Source organism: Cherax quadricarinatus, chromosome 42 (genome assembly GCF_038502225.1).
Source record: "Cherax quadricarinatus isolate ZL_2023a chromosome 42, ASM3850222v1, whole genome shotgun sequence".
Taxonomy (NCBI): Eukaryota; Metazoa; Arthropoda; class Malacostraca; order Decapoda; family Parastacidae; genus Cherax; species Cherax quadricarinatus.
The window spans coordinates 7,134,362-7,152,695 of NC_091333.1; the positions used below are offsets into that span (position 1 = coordinate 7,134,362).

Consider the following 18,334-nt stretch of genomic DNA (forward strand, 5'->3'; position numbering starts at 1 on the left):
TCCGCTCCGAACTACGTTTAATAAAAAGTTTTACCTGAAAGTTCTGCCACGCCTCGTATCTTGTTTTACAAAACATCATCCGCTACATTATTAAAAAGTATCCAAGGATCTTATTCTTCCCTCAGCGGTTCCCAAGAATCATCAAAGGAGGAGACATCATTGTTGTCTCCTTCTCCAAGTACGGGAGAGAACGTTCCTTTTACTGTCTCTTGCCCCGCCGACCAGCGGGGAAAGAGACAATAAAAGCAATGAGGGAAAATGGATCGTCTCAGCGTTTCAAGAGGAAAAAAAAAACTCCAGAGATCCTTAAACTCTCGCCCACAGTCCCGGACCGAAGAAAAAACTTAATTGATTATCGACGCAGTCTTTACCAGCCATTAACATAACAAAACTGACAAGACAGGTGTTGAGCAGATACTCGACTATGTTGGAAATGGTATAAAACACTGACAAGATGATAATTAAAACACATGTGCAACTGATGGGGATTTTTATTGATTAGATATTTCAACAATATGCATATCCATGTATTGTACACGTGTCTTACTCATCAGCTTGTCGGTATTTTATATAATTTTCCTGATGATGATGTTCCAGACCCTGAAGGTGAACTCTTCACCAGGTTGAGGGACTCACCACCTCAAGTACTTTTTCTCCAAGGTTGAGGGACTCACCACCTCAAGTACTTTTTCTCCAGGGTTGAAGGACTCACCACCTCAAGTACTTTTTCTCCAGGGTTGAAGGACTCACCACCTCAAGTACTTTTTCTCCAGGGTTGAAGGACTCACCACCTCAAGTACTTTTTCTCCAAGGTTGAGGGACTCACCACCTCAAGTACTTTTTCTCCAAGGTTGAGGGACTCACCACCTCAAGTACTTTTTCTCCAGGGTTGAAGGACTCACCACCTCAAGTACTTTTTCTCCAGGGTTGAAGGACTCACCACCTCAAGTACTTTTTCTCCAGGGTTGAAGGACTCACCACCTCAAGTACTTTTTCTCCAAGGTTGAGGGACTCACTACCTCAAGTACTTTTTCTCCAAGGTTGAGGGACTCGCCACCTCAAGTACTTTTTCTCCAGGGTTGAGGGACTGATTACATCATCTTCATTTCACTACTACACCTGCTGCCTCTGTACTTGACTGAAGAAGCCTACTGTGTGGGCGAAACGTTTCAACAATAATGATACCCAACTTGCACATGTGTCTTAATCAGCAAATTCTCGGTATTTTATACGATTTTCAGAGTACCTTTGTAATCAGTACTTTCCTCATGTATACTTCATGTTGGTTTGGAGCCCACTTCAAGACGGGTTCCTTCAGGCTGATGAAGGGATCTTGATCCTAGAAACTAGAGCTACTCTACCCTTCCTCTGATCAAACCTGAAAGTTAATTATTAGATACTATCGCTCCCGTTTTCTCAGAAAATACTGACACCGCTTCTCGAGGGTTTTTGAATCACCTTCCAAAAAAGGAAAAAACATTCATCATCACTCGATCAATCACTGTCTTGTCAGAAGTGCGCAGATATCACAACACTAATGGCCCTTCTAACTGTGACATTTTCACCCATACTTCAGAGTACAGGCACTGGACTTCCCACCTCCAGGACTGTAACATCCCCACCCATCCTTCAGAGTACAGGCACTGTACTTCCCACCTCCAGGACTGTAACATCCCCACCCATCCTTCAGAGTACAGGCACTGTACTTCCCACCTCCAGGACTGTAACATCCTCACCCATCCTTCAGAGTACAGGCACTGTACTTCCCACCTCCAGGAATGTAACATCCTCACCAATCTTTCAGAGTGCAGACACTGTGCTTCCCACCTCCAGGACTGTAACATCCCCACCCATCCTTCAGAGTACAGGCACTGTACTTCCCACCTCCAGGACTGTAACATCCTCACCCATCCTTCAGAGTACAGGCACTGTACTTCCCACCTCCAGGAATGTAACATCCTCACCCATCTTTCAGAGTGCAGACACTGTGCTTCCCACCTCCAGGACTGTAACATCCCCACCCGTCCTTCTAAGTACAGGCACTGTACTTCCCACCTCCAGGACTGTAACATCCTCACCCATCCTTCAGAGTACAAGCACTGTACTTCCCACCTCCAGGAATGTAACATCCTCACCCATCCTTCAGAGTGCAGACACTGTGCTTCCCACCTCCAGGACTGTAACATCCCCACCCGTCCTTCTAAGTACAGGCACTGTACTTCCCACCTCCAGGACTGTAACATCCCCACCCATCCTTCAGAGTACAGGCACTGTACTTCCCACCTCCAGGACTGTAACATCCTCACCCATCCTTCAGAGTACAGGCACAGTACTTCCCACCTCCAGGACTGTAACATCAACACCCATCCTTCAGAGTACAGGCACTGTACTTCCCACCTCCAGGACTGTAACATCCTCACCCATCCTTCAGAGTACAGGCACTGTACTTCCCACCTCCAGGAATGTAACATCCTCACCCATCCTTCAGAGTACAGGCACTGTACTTCCCACCTCCAGGACTGTAACATCCCCACCCATCCTTCAGAGTACAGGCACTTTACTTCCCACCTCCAGGACTGTAACATCTTCACCCATCCTTCAGAGTACAGGCACTGTACTTCCCACCTCCAGGAATGTAACATCCTCACCCATCCTTCAGAGTGCAGACACTGTGCTTCCCACCTCCAGGACTGTAACATCCCCACCCGTCCTTCTGAGTACAGGCACTGTACTTCCCACCTCCAGGACTGTAACATCCTCACCCATCCTTCAGAGTACAGGCACTGTACTTCCCACCTCCAGGAATGTAACATCCTCACCCATCCTTCAGAGTACAGGCACTGTACTTCCCACCTCCAGGACTGTAACATCCTCACCCATCCTTCAGAGTACAGGCACTGTACTTCCCACCTCCAGGACTGTAATATCCTCACCCATCCTTCAGAGTACAGGCACTCTACTTCCCACCTCCAGGAATGTAACATCCTCACCCATCCTTCAGAGTGCAGACACTGTGCTTCCCACCTCCAGGACTGTAACATCCCCACCCGTCCTTCTGAGTACAGGCACTGTACTTCCCACCTCCAGGACTGTAACATCCTCACCCATCCTTCAGAGTACAGGCACTGTACTTCCCACCTCCAGGAATGTAACATCCTCACCCATCCTTCAGAGTACAGGCACTGTACTTCCCACCTCCAGGACTGTAACATCCTCACCCATCCTTCAGAGTACAGGCACTGTACTTCCCACCTCCAGGACTGTAATATCCTCACCCATCCTTCAGAGTACAGGCACTCTACTTCCCACCTCCAGGAATGTAACATCCTCACCCATCCTTCAGAGTACAGGCACTGTACTTCCCACCACCAGGACTGTAACATCCTCACCCATCCTTCAGAGTACAGGCACTGTATTTCCCACCTCCAGGACTGTAACATCCTCACCCATCCTTCATAGTACAGGCACTGTACTTCCCACCTCCAGGAATGTAACATCCTCACACATCCTTCAGAGTACAGACACTGTGCTTCCCACCTCCAGGACTGTAATATCCCCACCCATCCTTCAGAGTACAGGCACTGTACTTCCCACCTCCAGGACTGTAACATCCCCACCCATCCTTCAAAGTACAGGCACTGTACTTCCCACCTCCAGGACTGTAACATCCTCACCCATCCTTCAGAGTACAGGCACTGTACTTCCCACCTCCAGGACTGTAACATCAACACCCATCCTTCAGAGTACAGGCACTGTGCTTCCCACCTCCAGGACTGTAACATCCCCACCCATCCTTCAGAGTACAGGCACTGTACTTCCCACCTCCAGGACTGTAACATCCCCACCCATCCTTCAGAGTACAGGCACTGTACTTCCCACCTCTAGGACTGTAACATCCCCACCCATCCTTCAGAGTACAGGCACTGTACTTCCCACCTCCAGGACTGTAACATCCCCACCCATCCTTCAGAGTTCAGGCACTGTACTTCCCACCTCCAGGACTGTAACATCCCCACCCATCCTTCAGAGTACAGGCACTGTACTTCCCACCTCCAGGACTGTAACATCAACACCCATCCTTCAGAGTACAGGCACTGTGCTTCCCACCTCCAGGACTGTAACATCCCCACCCATCCTTCAGAGTACAGGCACTGTACTTCCCACCTCTAGGACTGTAACATCCCCACCCATCCTTCAGAGTACAGGCACTGTACTTCCCACCTCCAGGACTGTAACATCCCCACCCATCCTTCAGAGTACAGGCACTGTACTTCCCACCTCGAGGACTGTAACATCCCCACCCATCCTTCAGAGTACAGGCACTGTACTTCCCACCTCCAGGACTGTAACATCAATGCCCATCCTTCAGAGTACAGGCACTGTACTTCCCACCTCCAGGACTGTAACATCAACACCCATCCTTCAGAGTACAGGCACTGTACTTCCCACCTCCAGGACTGTAACATCAACACCCATCCTTCAGAGTACAGGCACTGTACTTCCCACCTCCAGGACTGTAACATCAACACCCATCCTTCAGAGTACAGGCACTGTACTTCCCACCTCCAGGACTGTAACATCCTCACCCATCCTTCAGAGTACAGGCACTGTACTTCCCACCTCCAGGACTGTAACATCCCCACCCATCCTTCAGAGTACAGGCACTGTACTTCCCACCTCCAGGACTGTAACATCAACACCCATCCTTCAGAGTACAGGCACTGTACTTTCCACCTGCTGACTGGTGGGGTACAAGTAACACACAGCTTCATTGACGCTCATACAGTCGACACAACTTTTAACCTGACAAAGCAACCTTTAGTTATCCCTGTTTCTAGGCTCCTCCGTTTATCATTCTCTCTAAAATTGTTTACCCCGGTTTTTTTATTTACCTTCCCCCCTCCCTGGACGGATTTACCCTTTCCGATAATTAAAATTCCATGCGTACTTTTTTTTTTTTCAAAATTTGACACCAACTTCTCTGCAGTATAAATCTGCTGCTAATTTCTTTTTTATGAAAATTATAACAAATGTGATTTGGGTTCAGTGGGTCGCTTTTGGGTTAGTTTTGGGTCATTTTCGAGCCAATGCATTGATTGCTCTAGGATGATTAGTGGTAATATTTGTCAAAGGTTTGGAATGTCAGTAATTTACTGGCTTGTTTGCCAATCAGGTAAGTACATCAGAAGCGTTCCACTCCGTCAGTTCTAGGGGATCCAGTCCCTCATTGGCTCTGGTTCGAACTCTCTAGGATTACTAATGCAAATCCCTCGGGTGGATTTGATGTAATCCTTCACGTATTCTGGATTTGCCACCTAAACTGTGTTGGTTCGGGTTAGTCAGGTGGCCCGTAGCTGAATTGCTAGCGCACTCAGCTCACACACTGAGGTCCAGGGGTCGATCCCCCGTACGGGTGGAAACATTAGTACGTATTTCCTTAAAACACCTGCTGTCCCTGTTCATCTAGCATTACAATAGGTACTTGGGTGTTAGCCTACTGGTGTGGGTCGCATCCTGGGAATAAAATTGACGAAATTCGCCCAAAATGCTCTGCATAACAAGCGGTTTTCTTTATAGTAATATGTCATTGATGTCAGCTAGGTATATATACCTTGTATATGTACTTGTAGAATAAAGATTAAAAGAAATTCCCTCAGGTGAGCTGGTTCCAGTCTCATCAGGCGATGTGCGCTGAGATGTGAAGAGCAATGATGACAGGAAGGAAGTTAGGCCAATTAGGTTCTGAGTGAAGCTTGTGACAGTCAGGTGAGGTGATTCAGTTGTATATCTCTGTTCGCCTAGCTGAGGTAGCAAGGGTCGACCCATGCACCATGTGTGTGTGTGTGTGTGTGTGTGTGTGTGTGTGTGTGTGTGTGTGTGTGTGTGTGTGTGTGTGTGTGTATAGTACACACCATCTCCTCCTTCCGCAGAGTGTCACTGTGAAGATACATTGTCTTCTGACATTGTTGTCCTTGATGACTGAGCTGTGCGTGCGAAGATGATATCCTGGTTGTCAGCTTGTACGTGCAATTCCTGTGAACACTCTTGCTTACATAGGTATTTCTGTGTGCATGTAAGTCTTTGTGTGTATATATGTGTGTCTGTGCGTATATACTTACGCAGAGACACACATATCTGTGTGTGGAACACAGTAAGGAAATCTCTCTCTCTCTCTCTCTCTCTCTCTCTCTCTCTCTATATATATATATATATATATATATATATATATATATATATATATATATATATATATATATATATATATATATATATATATATATATATATATATATATATATATATGTAGGTAGTAGGTTGGTAGACAGCAACCACCCAGGGAAGTACTACCGTCCTGCCAGATGACTGTGAAACAAAAACCTGTAACTGTTTTGCATGATGGTAGGATTGCTGGTTTCTTTTTCTGTCTCATAAACACGCTAGATAACAGGGATATCTTGCTACTCCTACTTACACTTTGGTCACACTTCACAGACACGCACATGCATATATATATATACATACATCTAGGTTTTTCTCCTTTTTCTAAATAGCTCTTGTTCTTTTTATTTCTTCTATTGTCCATGGGGAAGTGGAAAAGAATCTTTCCTCCGTAAGCCATGCGTGTCGTATGAGGCGACTAAAATGCCGGGAGCAATGGGCTAGTAACCCCTTCTCCTGTATACATTTACTAAAAAAGAGAAGAAGAAAAACTTTATAAAATTGGGATGCTTAAATGTGCGTGGATGTAGTGCGGATGACAAGACACAGATGATTGCTGATGTTATGAATGAAAAGAAGTTGGATGTCCTGGCTCTAAGCGAAACAAAGCTGAAGGGGGTAGGAGAATTTCAGTGGGGGGGAAATAAATGGGATTAAATCTGGAGTATCTGAGAGAGTTAGAGCAAAGGAAGAGGTAGCAGTAATGTTAAATGATCAGTTATGGAAGGAGAAAAGAGAATATGAATGTGTAAATTCAAGAATTATGTGGATTAAAGTAAAGGTTGGATGCGAGAAGTGGGTCATAATAAGCGTGTATGCACCTGGAGAAGAGAGGAATGCAGAGGACAGAGAGAGATTTTGGGAGATGTTAAGTGAATGTATAGGAGCCTTTGAACCAAGTGAGAGAGTAATTGTGGTAGGGGACCTGAATGCTAAAGTAGGAGAAACTTTTAGAGAGGGTGTGGTAGGTAAGTTTGGGGTGCCAGGTGTAAATGATAATGGGAGCCCTTTGATTGAACTTTGTATAGAAAGGGGTTTAGTTATAGGTAATACATATTTTAAGAAAAAGAGGATAAATAAGTATACACGATATGATGTAGGGCGAAATGACAGTAGTTTGTTGGATTATGTATTGGTAGATAAAAGACTGTTGAGTAGACTTCAGGATGTACATGTTTATAGAGGGGCCACAGATATATCAGATCACTTTCTAGTTGTAGCTACACTGAGAGTAAAAGGTAGATGGGATACAAGGAGAATAGAAGCATCAGGGAAGAGAGAGGTGAAGGTTTATAAACTAAAAGAGGAGGCAGTTAGGGTAAGATATAAACAGCTATTGGAGGATAGATGGGCTAATGAAAGCATAGGCAATGGGGTCGAAGAGGTATGGGGTAGGTTTAAAAATGTAGTGTTAGAGTGTTCAGCAGAAGTTTGTGGTTACAGGAAAGTGGGTGCAGGAGGGAAGAGGAGTGATTGGTGGAATGATGATGTAAAGAGAGTAGTAAGGGAGAAAAAGTTAGCATATGAGAAGTTTTTACAAAGTAGAAGTGATGCAAGGAGGGAAGAGTATATGGAGAAAAAGAGAGAGGTTAAGAGAGTGGTGAAGCAATGTAAAAAGAGAGCAAATGAGAGAGTGGGTGAGATGTTATCAACAAATTTTGTTGAAAATAAGAAAAAGTTTTGGAGTGAGATTAACAAGTTAAGAAAGCCTAGAGAACAAATGGATTTGTCAGTTAAAAATAGGAGAGGAGAGTTATTAAATGGAGAGTTAGAGGTATTGGGAAGATGGAGGGAATATTTTGAGGAATTGTTAAATGTTGATGAAGATAGGGAAGCTGTGATTTCGTGTATAGGGCAAGGAGGAATAACATCTTGTAGGAGTGAGGAAGAGCCAGTTGTGAGTGTGGGGGAAGTTCGTGAGGCAGTAGGTAAAATGAAAGGGGGTAAGGCAGCCGGGATTGATGGGATAAAGATAGAAATGTTAAAAGCAGGTGGGGATATAGTTTTGGAGTGGTTGGTGCAATTATTTAATAAATGTATGGAAGAGGGTAAGGTACCTAGGGATTGGCAGAGAGCATGCATAGTTCCTTTGTATAAAGGCAAAGGGGATAAAAGAGAGTGCAAAAATTATAGGGGGATAAGTCTGTTGAGTGTACCTGGTAAAGTGTATGGTAGAGTTATAATTGAAAGAATTAAGAGTAAGACGGAGAATAGGATAGCAGATGAACAAGGAGGCTTTAGGAAAGGTAGGGGGTGTGTGGACCAGGTGTTTACAGTGAAACATATAAGTGAACAGTATTTAGATAAGGCTAAAGAGGTCTTTGTGGCATTTATGGATTTGGAAAAGGCGTATGACAGGGTGGATAGGGGGGCAATGTGGCAGATGTTGCAAGTGTATGGTGTAGGAGGTAGGTTACTGAAAGCAGTGAAGAGTTTTTATGAGGATAGTGAGGCTCAAGTTAGAGTATGTAGGAAAGAGGGAAATTTTTTCCCAGTAAAAGTAGGCCTTAGACAAGGATGTGTGATGTCACCGTGGTTGTTTAATATATTTATAGATGGGGTTGTAAGAGAAGTAAATGCGAGGGTCTTGGCAAGAGGCGTGGAGTTAAAAGATAAAGAATCACACACAAAGTGGGAGTTGTCACAGCTGCTGTTTGCTGATGACACTGTGCTCTTGGGAGATTCTGAAGAGAAGCTGCAGAGATTGGTGGATGAATTTGGTAGGGTGTGCAAAAGAAGAAAATTAAAGGTGAATACAGGAAAGAGTAAGGTTATGAGGATAACAAAAAGATTAGGTGATGAAAGATTGGATATCAGATTGGAGGGAGAGAGTATGGAGGAGGTGAATGTATTCAGATATTTGGGAGTGGACGTGTCAGCGGATGGGTCTATGAAAGATGAGGTGAATCATAGAATTGATGAGGGAAAAAGAGTGAGTGGTGCACTTAGGAGTCTGTGGAGACAAAGAACTTTGTCCTTGGAGGCAAAGAGGGGAATGTATGAGAGTATAGTTTTACCAACGCTCTTATATGGGTGTGAAGCGTGGGTGATGAATGTTGCAGCTAGGAGAAGGCTGGAGGCAGTGGAGATGTCATATCTGAGGGCAATGTGTGGTGTGAATATAATGCAGAGAATTCGTAGTTTGGAAGTTAGGAGGAGGTGCGGGATTACCAAAACTGTTGTCCAGAGGGCTGAGGAAGGGTTGTTGAGGTGGTTCGGACATGTAGAGAGAATGGAGCGAAACAGAATGACTTCAAGAGTGTATCAGTCTGTAGTGGAAGGAAGGCGGGGTAGGGGTCGGCCTAGGAAGGGTTGGAGGGAGGGGGTAAAGGAGGTTTTGTGTGCGAGGGGCTTGGACTTCCAGCAGGCATGCGTGAGCGTGTTTGATAGGAGTGAATGGAGACAAATGGTTTTTAATACTTGACGTGCTGTTGGAGTGTGAGCAAAGTAACATTTATGAAGGGATTCAGGGAAACCGGCAGGCCGGACTTGAGTCCTGGAGATGGGAAGTACAGTGCCTGCACTCTGAAGGAGGGGTGTTAATGTTGCAGTTTAAAAACTGTAGTGTAAAGCACCCTTCTGGCAAGACAGTGATGGAGCGAATGATGGTGAAAGTTTTTCTTTTTCGGGCCACCCTGCCTTGGTGGGAATCGGCCAGTGTGATAATAAAAATAATAAATATATATATATATATATATATATATATATATATATATATATATATATGTATATATATATATATATATATATATATATATATATTGGCTAAGAGAGCCAGGGTTCAAACATTTTCACTTTATTTTAAATGTTAATTACGAATTTCGTGTCCACTGACAAACACCACATGAACGACGAGACTAAATTTACCACAAACAAATTAAATATAATTTTAGCGGACGCTCGTGAAATATGGTAGACAAAATATAATAATGCTTCTCACTGCTAAACACGCACACAGTGCAAAACAGTGCAAATATAATTCGACGCAATACACTGTAATTTAATACAAGGCGATGCAATTCAGTGCGTTCATTTTCCTGTTTCTCCTTAGTCTTAAGGGATTTTCCCAATCTTATGGCAATAACATTTCTCTCCCGCTTTCCTTCACACCTCCTTCCATCTTTTCCCCCTCCCCTTTTCCCCCTAACAAACACCAACGTGACCAAGTGTTTCTTCCCCTTCCATTCTTTCCTCCCTTCACACAAGTAGGATTGAGTTGTTTCCTCTCAGACTCTCTCAAGTGCTGAGTTACACTTCTCCGTCTGAGGCTGAGTTCATCACTCTCCACTTCACATAATCTCCCTTTCATTCTGAGCTCATGACCCTCCTCCCTTCACACAACCTCCCTCTGATGCTGAGGTCATCACCTGAATTCCCGCCCGCGTCTCTTCTCATCTCCCCCCAGATAAACCGAGGATTATTTCCTCAGTAAAACTGTATCAGAAAGTTGCAGGTTGAGTGCTAATCCTTGACGACTTAGGGACACTACAAAGCAAACTTTTAATTATCAAGTCAGTCCATCCTACTCTCTCTCTCTCTCTCTCTCTCTCTCTCTCTCAAGCGTCTGTCAGCTTAGACGATCTTTTAGTTAGACTTACTAGAATTCCCTTCATATACATGTATATATATATATATATATATATATATATATATATATATATATATATATATATATATATATATATATATATATATATATATATATATATACATATATATATATATATATATATATATATATATATATATATATATATATATATATATATATATATATATATATATATATATATATATATATATCGTGCCGAATAGGCAGAACTTGCGGTCTTGGCTTAAATAGCAACGCTCATCTTGCCATATAGGACAAGTGAAAATTTGTGTATGCAATAATTTCTCCAAAATCATTCTGAACCTAACGAAAAAAATATATTTCACTGTGTTTGTTTAGTATTAAATTATTGTAAACAAATCTAAAATATATTTAGTTGGGTTAGGCTAAAATAAATTGCGCTTGTTATAATAAGGTTAGGTAAGTTTTCTAAGTTCCTTTTGGTGCAAAATTATAAATTTTTACATCAACATTAATGAAAAAAATATATCTTTAAACGTATAAGAGAAAATTTTAGAAAGGACTTAATTTTAAATGAGTTCTTGCTAATTGACCAGTTTTACATATTCGGCACGACATATATATATATATATATATATATATATATATATATATATATATATATATATATATATATATATATATATATATATATATGTATATATATGTATATATATATATATATATATATATATATATATATATATATATATATATACGATGCAAAAACTCTTTCATAATTTGGTCCAGTAACTGCTAGTAGTTTATTCTGAATTACGTCACCTAGGAAGGAAAGTCTATTAATTCTAACTTAGAGATCATCTAGGCAGTAGTATTTTATTATTATTATTATTATTATTATTATTATTATTATTATTATTATTATTATTATTATTATTATTATTATTATTATTCACACTCCTTGTTACCTGTCTTTCTTAAATTATCTTGTGAGGTTGTGATGATCATGTCATGCAGTCTGGTCAGTGACTCTGGTTGTCTTGTTCCCGTCTCTCAGTCCTTCACTATCATCATTAATTTCTTATTTTCTCGACCAGCTTTTTATTGGCTCCACTTTTGAGTCCTCAGCTGCGCCACAAGCGTAGGTGAGTACGAATGAAATGAGCGTCTGTCCGGCGCCGTCAGCAAACGGAGGATCGAGCCTTCACCGCGTCTTGCGCTGAGTGACCCATATGGGTTTAGCGCTTAACTTGAAATACTTATTTTTGTTACATATTTTCTTGCTTTTTTTGTATTTTTTTTTTGCGAGTTATCTGTTGCAGGGTTTTTAAGTGATTCTATCTCGTTCTCATTTTGATTCACAATTTTGGAGTCGCCGGTGTTGCTGCTTCTTGTATTAGCACCACTTGCTTTAGTAATGAATATGGAGAATACATTTTTGCTAATTTTACTGTAAAAAAACCTTAAGACGCCTATAACAATCGGTGCCATTTACCGGATACCCCACACAAACATCCCAAATTTCAGTGAGAAACTAAAGGCACTAATAACAAACAGACAAAATGAAACACCACCACCTTCTCTTAGCTGGAGACTTCAACATCAACCTTGGCCTACTAGATGATCAGCCTGTAACTGATTTCATCAACAATATGAACAACACACTTCTCATACCAACAATAACTAAACCAACCAGGCTCACTGAGACAAGTGCAACCATAATAGACCACATATGGACCAATATACTAGCCCCCCTTAAATCAGGGATAATCACAGATAGCACTACAGACCACTACCCTACCTTCCTCCTGACAAACATTAGTAAACCACCACTTGAATACAACAAAGTTTCATTTAGACTCCATGACGAGGCCTCAATAAGGAAGTTCACAGCTGACCTAGAGACTGTTGACTGGCCTACAGAATTCCCCAAGGCCAATGGTATTGATAACTGGACAGACATTTTTCTTAACAAATTACTTAGACTATACAACAAACATTGTCCTATAAAAACGAAACAGATCACAAACAAACGGCTTGGTTGCCCATGGCTAACCAGCACCATTCTGAAATCCATTGATAAGAAACACCAATATGAAAAGCAATATAGACAGGGCTTAATACACAAAGATATTCTTAAACACTATTCATCAGTCCTCACCAAAGTAATAAAGAAAGCCAAACAACTATACTACTCCAGTAAATTCACTGACACAAGAGGAGATATAAAAAAGACCTGGAAAACACTCTCTCAGATTCTAGGGACCCACAAACTGAAAAAAAACCAAGAAAATTGTCCTAACTAAACCTAATGAAACACCACTGCATCCCACTGACACAGCTAACAAGATAAACGACTTCTTCTCAACCATAGGTTCTAATCTCGCCAATAAAATCCCACGTACCAATGCCCATGCCGGGGACTACCTAGATGGGAATTTCCCAAATTCCTTCTATCATGCTCCAACTGAGCCCACGGAAGTCACCGAGATTGTAAAGTCACTTAAAAATAACTCAGGGAATCTGTCTCATGTCCCACCATTATTGTACAAGAGAGCTGCCCATGTCCTCTCGCATGCTATCTCATTACTTTTTAACAAGTCACTAGAAACTAGCACCTTCCCGAAACTACTCAAGACGGCAAGGGTTACACCAATACATAAAGGTGGTGACCCTACAGATTTAAACAACTATAGGCCAATATCAAACTTACCATTGCTATTCAAAATCTTTGAGAAACTCGTGCACAGGAGACTATATTCATTTATAACGGCACAAAACATACTCAACCCCTGCCAATTTGGATTCAGGAAAAATAAAAGCATTAACGATGCAATTATAAAAATGCTAGATCTGCTTTACACAGCATTGGAAAATAAGGAATATCCACTAGGAATTTTTATTGACCTAAGAAAAGCTTTTGACACAGTAGACCACGGCATCCTACTCCACAAACTTGACCATTATGGTATAAGAGGCCATGCGCTTGCATATTTCAAATCTTACCTTACTAATAGGTATCAGTATGTCACCATTAAAGACACAGCATCAACAACACAGCCACTTGATACTGGAGTTCCGCAGGGAAGTGTCCTTGGTCCCCTGCTCTTCCTCATATACATCAATGATCTTCCAAACGTATCTCAACACCTGAACCCCATTCTCTTTGCTGACGACACGACTTATGTCATCTCTCACCCTAATCTTGCCACCCTTAACACCATTGTTAATGAGGAGCTGATCAAAATATCGACCTGGATGACAGCCAATAAACTTACGCTTAACACTGACAAAACCTACTACATTATGTTTGGTAGCAGAGCAGGAGATGCGCAAATTCAATGTATGTCAAAGGCCCTAAAATCTGGAACACCCTACCTGAAAATTCTAAAACTGCAGACACATTCATCACCTTCAAAACTACCATCAGAAAACATCTTATCTCCCTGATACACCCTGTCAACTAATTACACGAATACCACCTGGTGGTTAACACTTACACTCACTCACCCATTTGACCATAAACAGAAATATCAATCTCAATCTCAAAATAATGAATCTTAACTAGTCATAAGTTGGCCTGTGATACTCCAATACTGAAACTATGTATAGTGCCAAAACAAAAGCATTCACATTGCTAAACTCACAAACTAGTATTTAGTCACTTAGCCATAATACCAACTTATCTCATAATTTTGTAATATTTTAAACGTAAGATTTAATTTAAGTCTGCCCAAAATGCCAAGCCATGCTAGGTGTTCTAGTGGTACACTCTGTAATTATTATTTTACTCATGTAAACCACACAATAACCAAATTCTGTAAACTCAGCATTGTAATCCTTATAGAGAATAAACTTTGAATTGAATTGAATTGAATCCTTGAGGGTCCTCTCATCCTTCTCTCCCCTAGGTCAGAAACTTACACCTCTCTCATCCTCTCTTATTTCTTAGCTCCCATTCCGTATTTTTTTCCTTCCTCTTTCCCCTTCACCAGTGTTATTTAATCTTGGCCCACTCTATCCACGTCTCCCTTCCCCTCTCTCTTCATACTCCTATTTATCTCTTTTATTTTTAACCTTTTAGCACGTCCGTGTCTTCCCTCACTTAATCCAGGAGACTGTCTCCCCAGACACACATTATCATGGCTTATCAGTCCACAAAGACGCTAATACTAGCACTCAAGAACTTAGGTATAATGCGCTGACGTCTTTTGATGTACTGACGTCTTCTGATGCTCTTCTCAGACTCGTCACAGTTGTATTCATCTCTTGACCAAGTCAGTAGAGTTTTCCTTTTCTTTCCCCTAATGCATTTCCCCCTGAATCCCCTTTCACCTTACTGCCTCTCTCTCTCTCTCTCTCTCTCTCTCTCTCTCTAAGGCCTTCTCCTCTCACTGACTCTGTAAGAATGGTGGAACGCTGCAGCAAGCCAGTTGACCCCATTCTTGGCAGGTTCTTCTCCAGTCCATGCTTTCCTTGATGTTGGTGAGGGCTCTTGATTTAGGGAATTGGATCTGTGCTCCAGTTCCCCGAATTAAGCCTGAATGACTTCCACATCCCCCCCAGGCGCTGTATAATCCTCCGGGTTTAGCGCTTCCCCCTTGATTTTAATAATAATAATCCAGTCCATGCTCGGACTACACACCTTTTGGTAACAGATGTAAACATTGATAATAGACACCGAGAAAATGGTTTAGAAAAACACGTGAGCAAGCATCAGGACATATTTATTGGAGAACGTATCGGTCCTAGGACCTTCGTCACTTCTAGGTTAGAAGTGATTAAGGTCCCAGGACCGAAACGTTTTCGAATAAATATGTCCTAGTGCTTACTGACGTGTCTTTCCAAGGCATAGACAAGATTATCTATCAGGTCTGTTCTCAAAGATACCCAATGAATCATCTTCAATAGGCATCTCAGTCTTTTATTTTCAATCCTTTACTCTGCACATTCTTCTCTACTCTTGACTTATTGCTAATATTTACTCTATCTTGTGTGATGGATATTCAGTCTCTTCTTGGGCTGTTGTACATAAATGGTAGACAGTACCAACAAGACGGAGAATTAGACACAAGAACAACATCTGTAGACTTTTCGCCAACCAGTGGCTTTATGAATACAGTAAAAAGATATAATGTGAAGATGAGGTAATTGGTCCCTCAGTCTTGGAGTTGGTGATGAGCACCGTAGTCACTGAAGAAGAAAAAAGTGTTAAATTTAGTAATTTATAGAGGAGAAGGGGTTATTGAACCCAGGTTTGAAATGTGAAAACACACAAGTATGAATTTAAAGTATACATTAGTTTAATCTGTCGAAAGTGTGGAATTAAGCAGAAACAATTCACCTAATTGAAATAGCGTTGCGTTCCTCACTGAGAGAGTTTATACACAAAGGTAAAAAGAGACAAAAATATGCCAGCGTTCGCGAAATTTTTATTGAAAAAGTTTTAGCTCTGGGGGCTTCGTCTCTTCGTTTGTTCGGTCCTGGAACCGAGCAAACACGTCCTCAGGGATTGTATTTTGTGTCCTTTTCTTCCACTGGGTGATGGTATGACGTAGCTCTACAACCACAACTAGGTCAGCACATAACACCAGAGTCCTGGGGAATTACCACGGATAAACTTACAATAAACACTTGAATCCCCGACTTATGGTACACGGACACGCCCCGGCCAAATGAATGTTGTCTCTCGTGATCCTTGGAACAAACTAAGCCTTCAGCCATATTATATATATATATATATATATGTGTGTGTGTGTGTGTGTGTGTGTGTGTGTGTGTTAGGCGGTATTCATATCGTTTACTAATAACTAGCAGATGATGTGTCTTCCACAGTGTAGCAAGGGGGTGGCTTCCAGGATCCCAGGGCCACACTACACACTACCATGGCCACTATACCCATCATGTCCACCATGCCCATCATGTCCACCATGCCCATCATGGCCACCATGCCTATATTGCTACGTGTGAAGCCAAACGTATCTGAATTGGACGACCTGGGTCGTTCTATGACCAAGAAGTTGGAGGAGGAACTGGCATCGCATCTTGGCTTCAACACGTCGACAATTTACGACGATGAATGGTACACCTTCGCGCCGAACACGTTCCCCGGCAGCTCCGACAACGAGGCGACAACCCCACTGGGAAACGACTACCGCAACTCAGCGCTGGCGGTGGTGGAAATCGCGGTGCTGGTGGTGATTCTTGTGGTGGCTGTCATTGGTAATGTCTTCGTACTGATCGCCCTCTGGCGTCATTCCCTCCTGCGGCCCATGTCTCGCTGTTACCTATTCATGTTGCACCTGAGTCTGGCAGACCTGTTGGTCGCTCTGCTCAACATCCTGCCGCAGCTCATCTGGGAGATCACCTACCGCTTTCGTGGTTCCGACTTGCTGTGCCGCCTCGTCAAGTACGCCCAGGTGTTCGTACTTTATGTTTCCACATACATGCTGGTCTTCATGGCAGTAGATCGAGCCCGTGCTGTGCAGGGCAGTGGTCGTGGGTCCCTGAGGGCGGCGAGGCTCATGGTCTGCGGGGCATGGGCTCTTGGTCTGCTGCTAGCCACGCCTCAGACTCTGCTCTTCGCCGTGCGGGAGATCGAACCCGGGGTTCACGACTGCTGGGTGATCTTTGAGCTGGTGAGTGAGCGCATGTACGTGACGTGGTTCGTTGTGTCCGTTTTTCTAGTGCCGCTGGCCATCATCGCCCTCTGCTACGGCTACATCTGCTGGGCAGTGTGGCACAGTGCCGGCACGCCCTGGCCCCCACCCTCCTTAAGGCGAGGCTGCTGCGGCTGCCTGAAGGAGAGTGCCACCGGTCGAAGGAGAACCATGAGCCTCGAGTTACAGCCCATTCCCAGAAGGTGCGACTCGCGGCCCCGTCCAGCCATGTCCCTGGCCGTAGACAAGGTGTCGACGGCCAAGATGAAGACGGTTCGCATGACCCTGACCATCGTCTTCGCCTTCGTCATCTGCTGGGCTCCCTTCTGCATCGCCCAGCTCCTCACCGTCTACAACAAGCCTGAAGACTGTGAGTATTGTCAAGAACCTTTGTTCTTCATCTCAGAAACTGCGAGTGTTCGCCACCTCTTGTCTTCCTCTTCCCCAGTTCGAGGACCATAAGTACAATCACCATACATTGTCGATCTCCGCCTCCTCCTCCTCCTCCTCCTCCTCCTCCTCCTCTTCCTCCTCTTCCTCCTTCTCCTCCTCTTCGCCTCATGTTAAAACACATTCATGTGCTCTTTAAAACATCCACCTATAAAAGAAATTTACTTTCTTTCTGCATGCAGGAACTTTCTCTCCCGTTTATCTCCCTCTCTCCCCGCCCCTCTACACACGCCCACACATATATAGACACAACATACACAAGAAACTTGTGCTGAAGCTACGTTTCCTTCAGGATGGAGTTCTACCTGAGTGAAACGTAGTCTCATTAAAAACTTTTTTGGTTATTTGATCGGCATATGTGATTTCAAGCCGATCAGTTTCACGAGAGTCATTAATGAACGCTGCTTGTCACCTGTTTACTTTGGTCATCTGT

General features: G+C 42.9%; 1 protein-coding gene across 1 annotated transcript in view; it reads left to right on the plus strand.

Moving 5' to 3' along the window:
- Nucleotides 1-16,677: 16,677 nt before the first annotated feature.
- Nucleotides 16,678-18,334, plus strand: part of LOC128695530 (oxytocin receptor-like) — a 19,139-nt gene continuing 17,482 nt past the window's right edge. The window contains exon 1 of the mRNA XM_053786208.2: nt 16,678-17,821. Within this exon, the coding sequence (XP_053642183.1) occupies nt 16,678-17,821 (1,144 nt within the window). The remainder of the gene's footprint in view (nt 17,822-18,334) is intronic.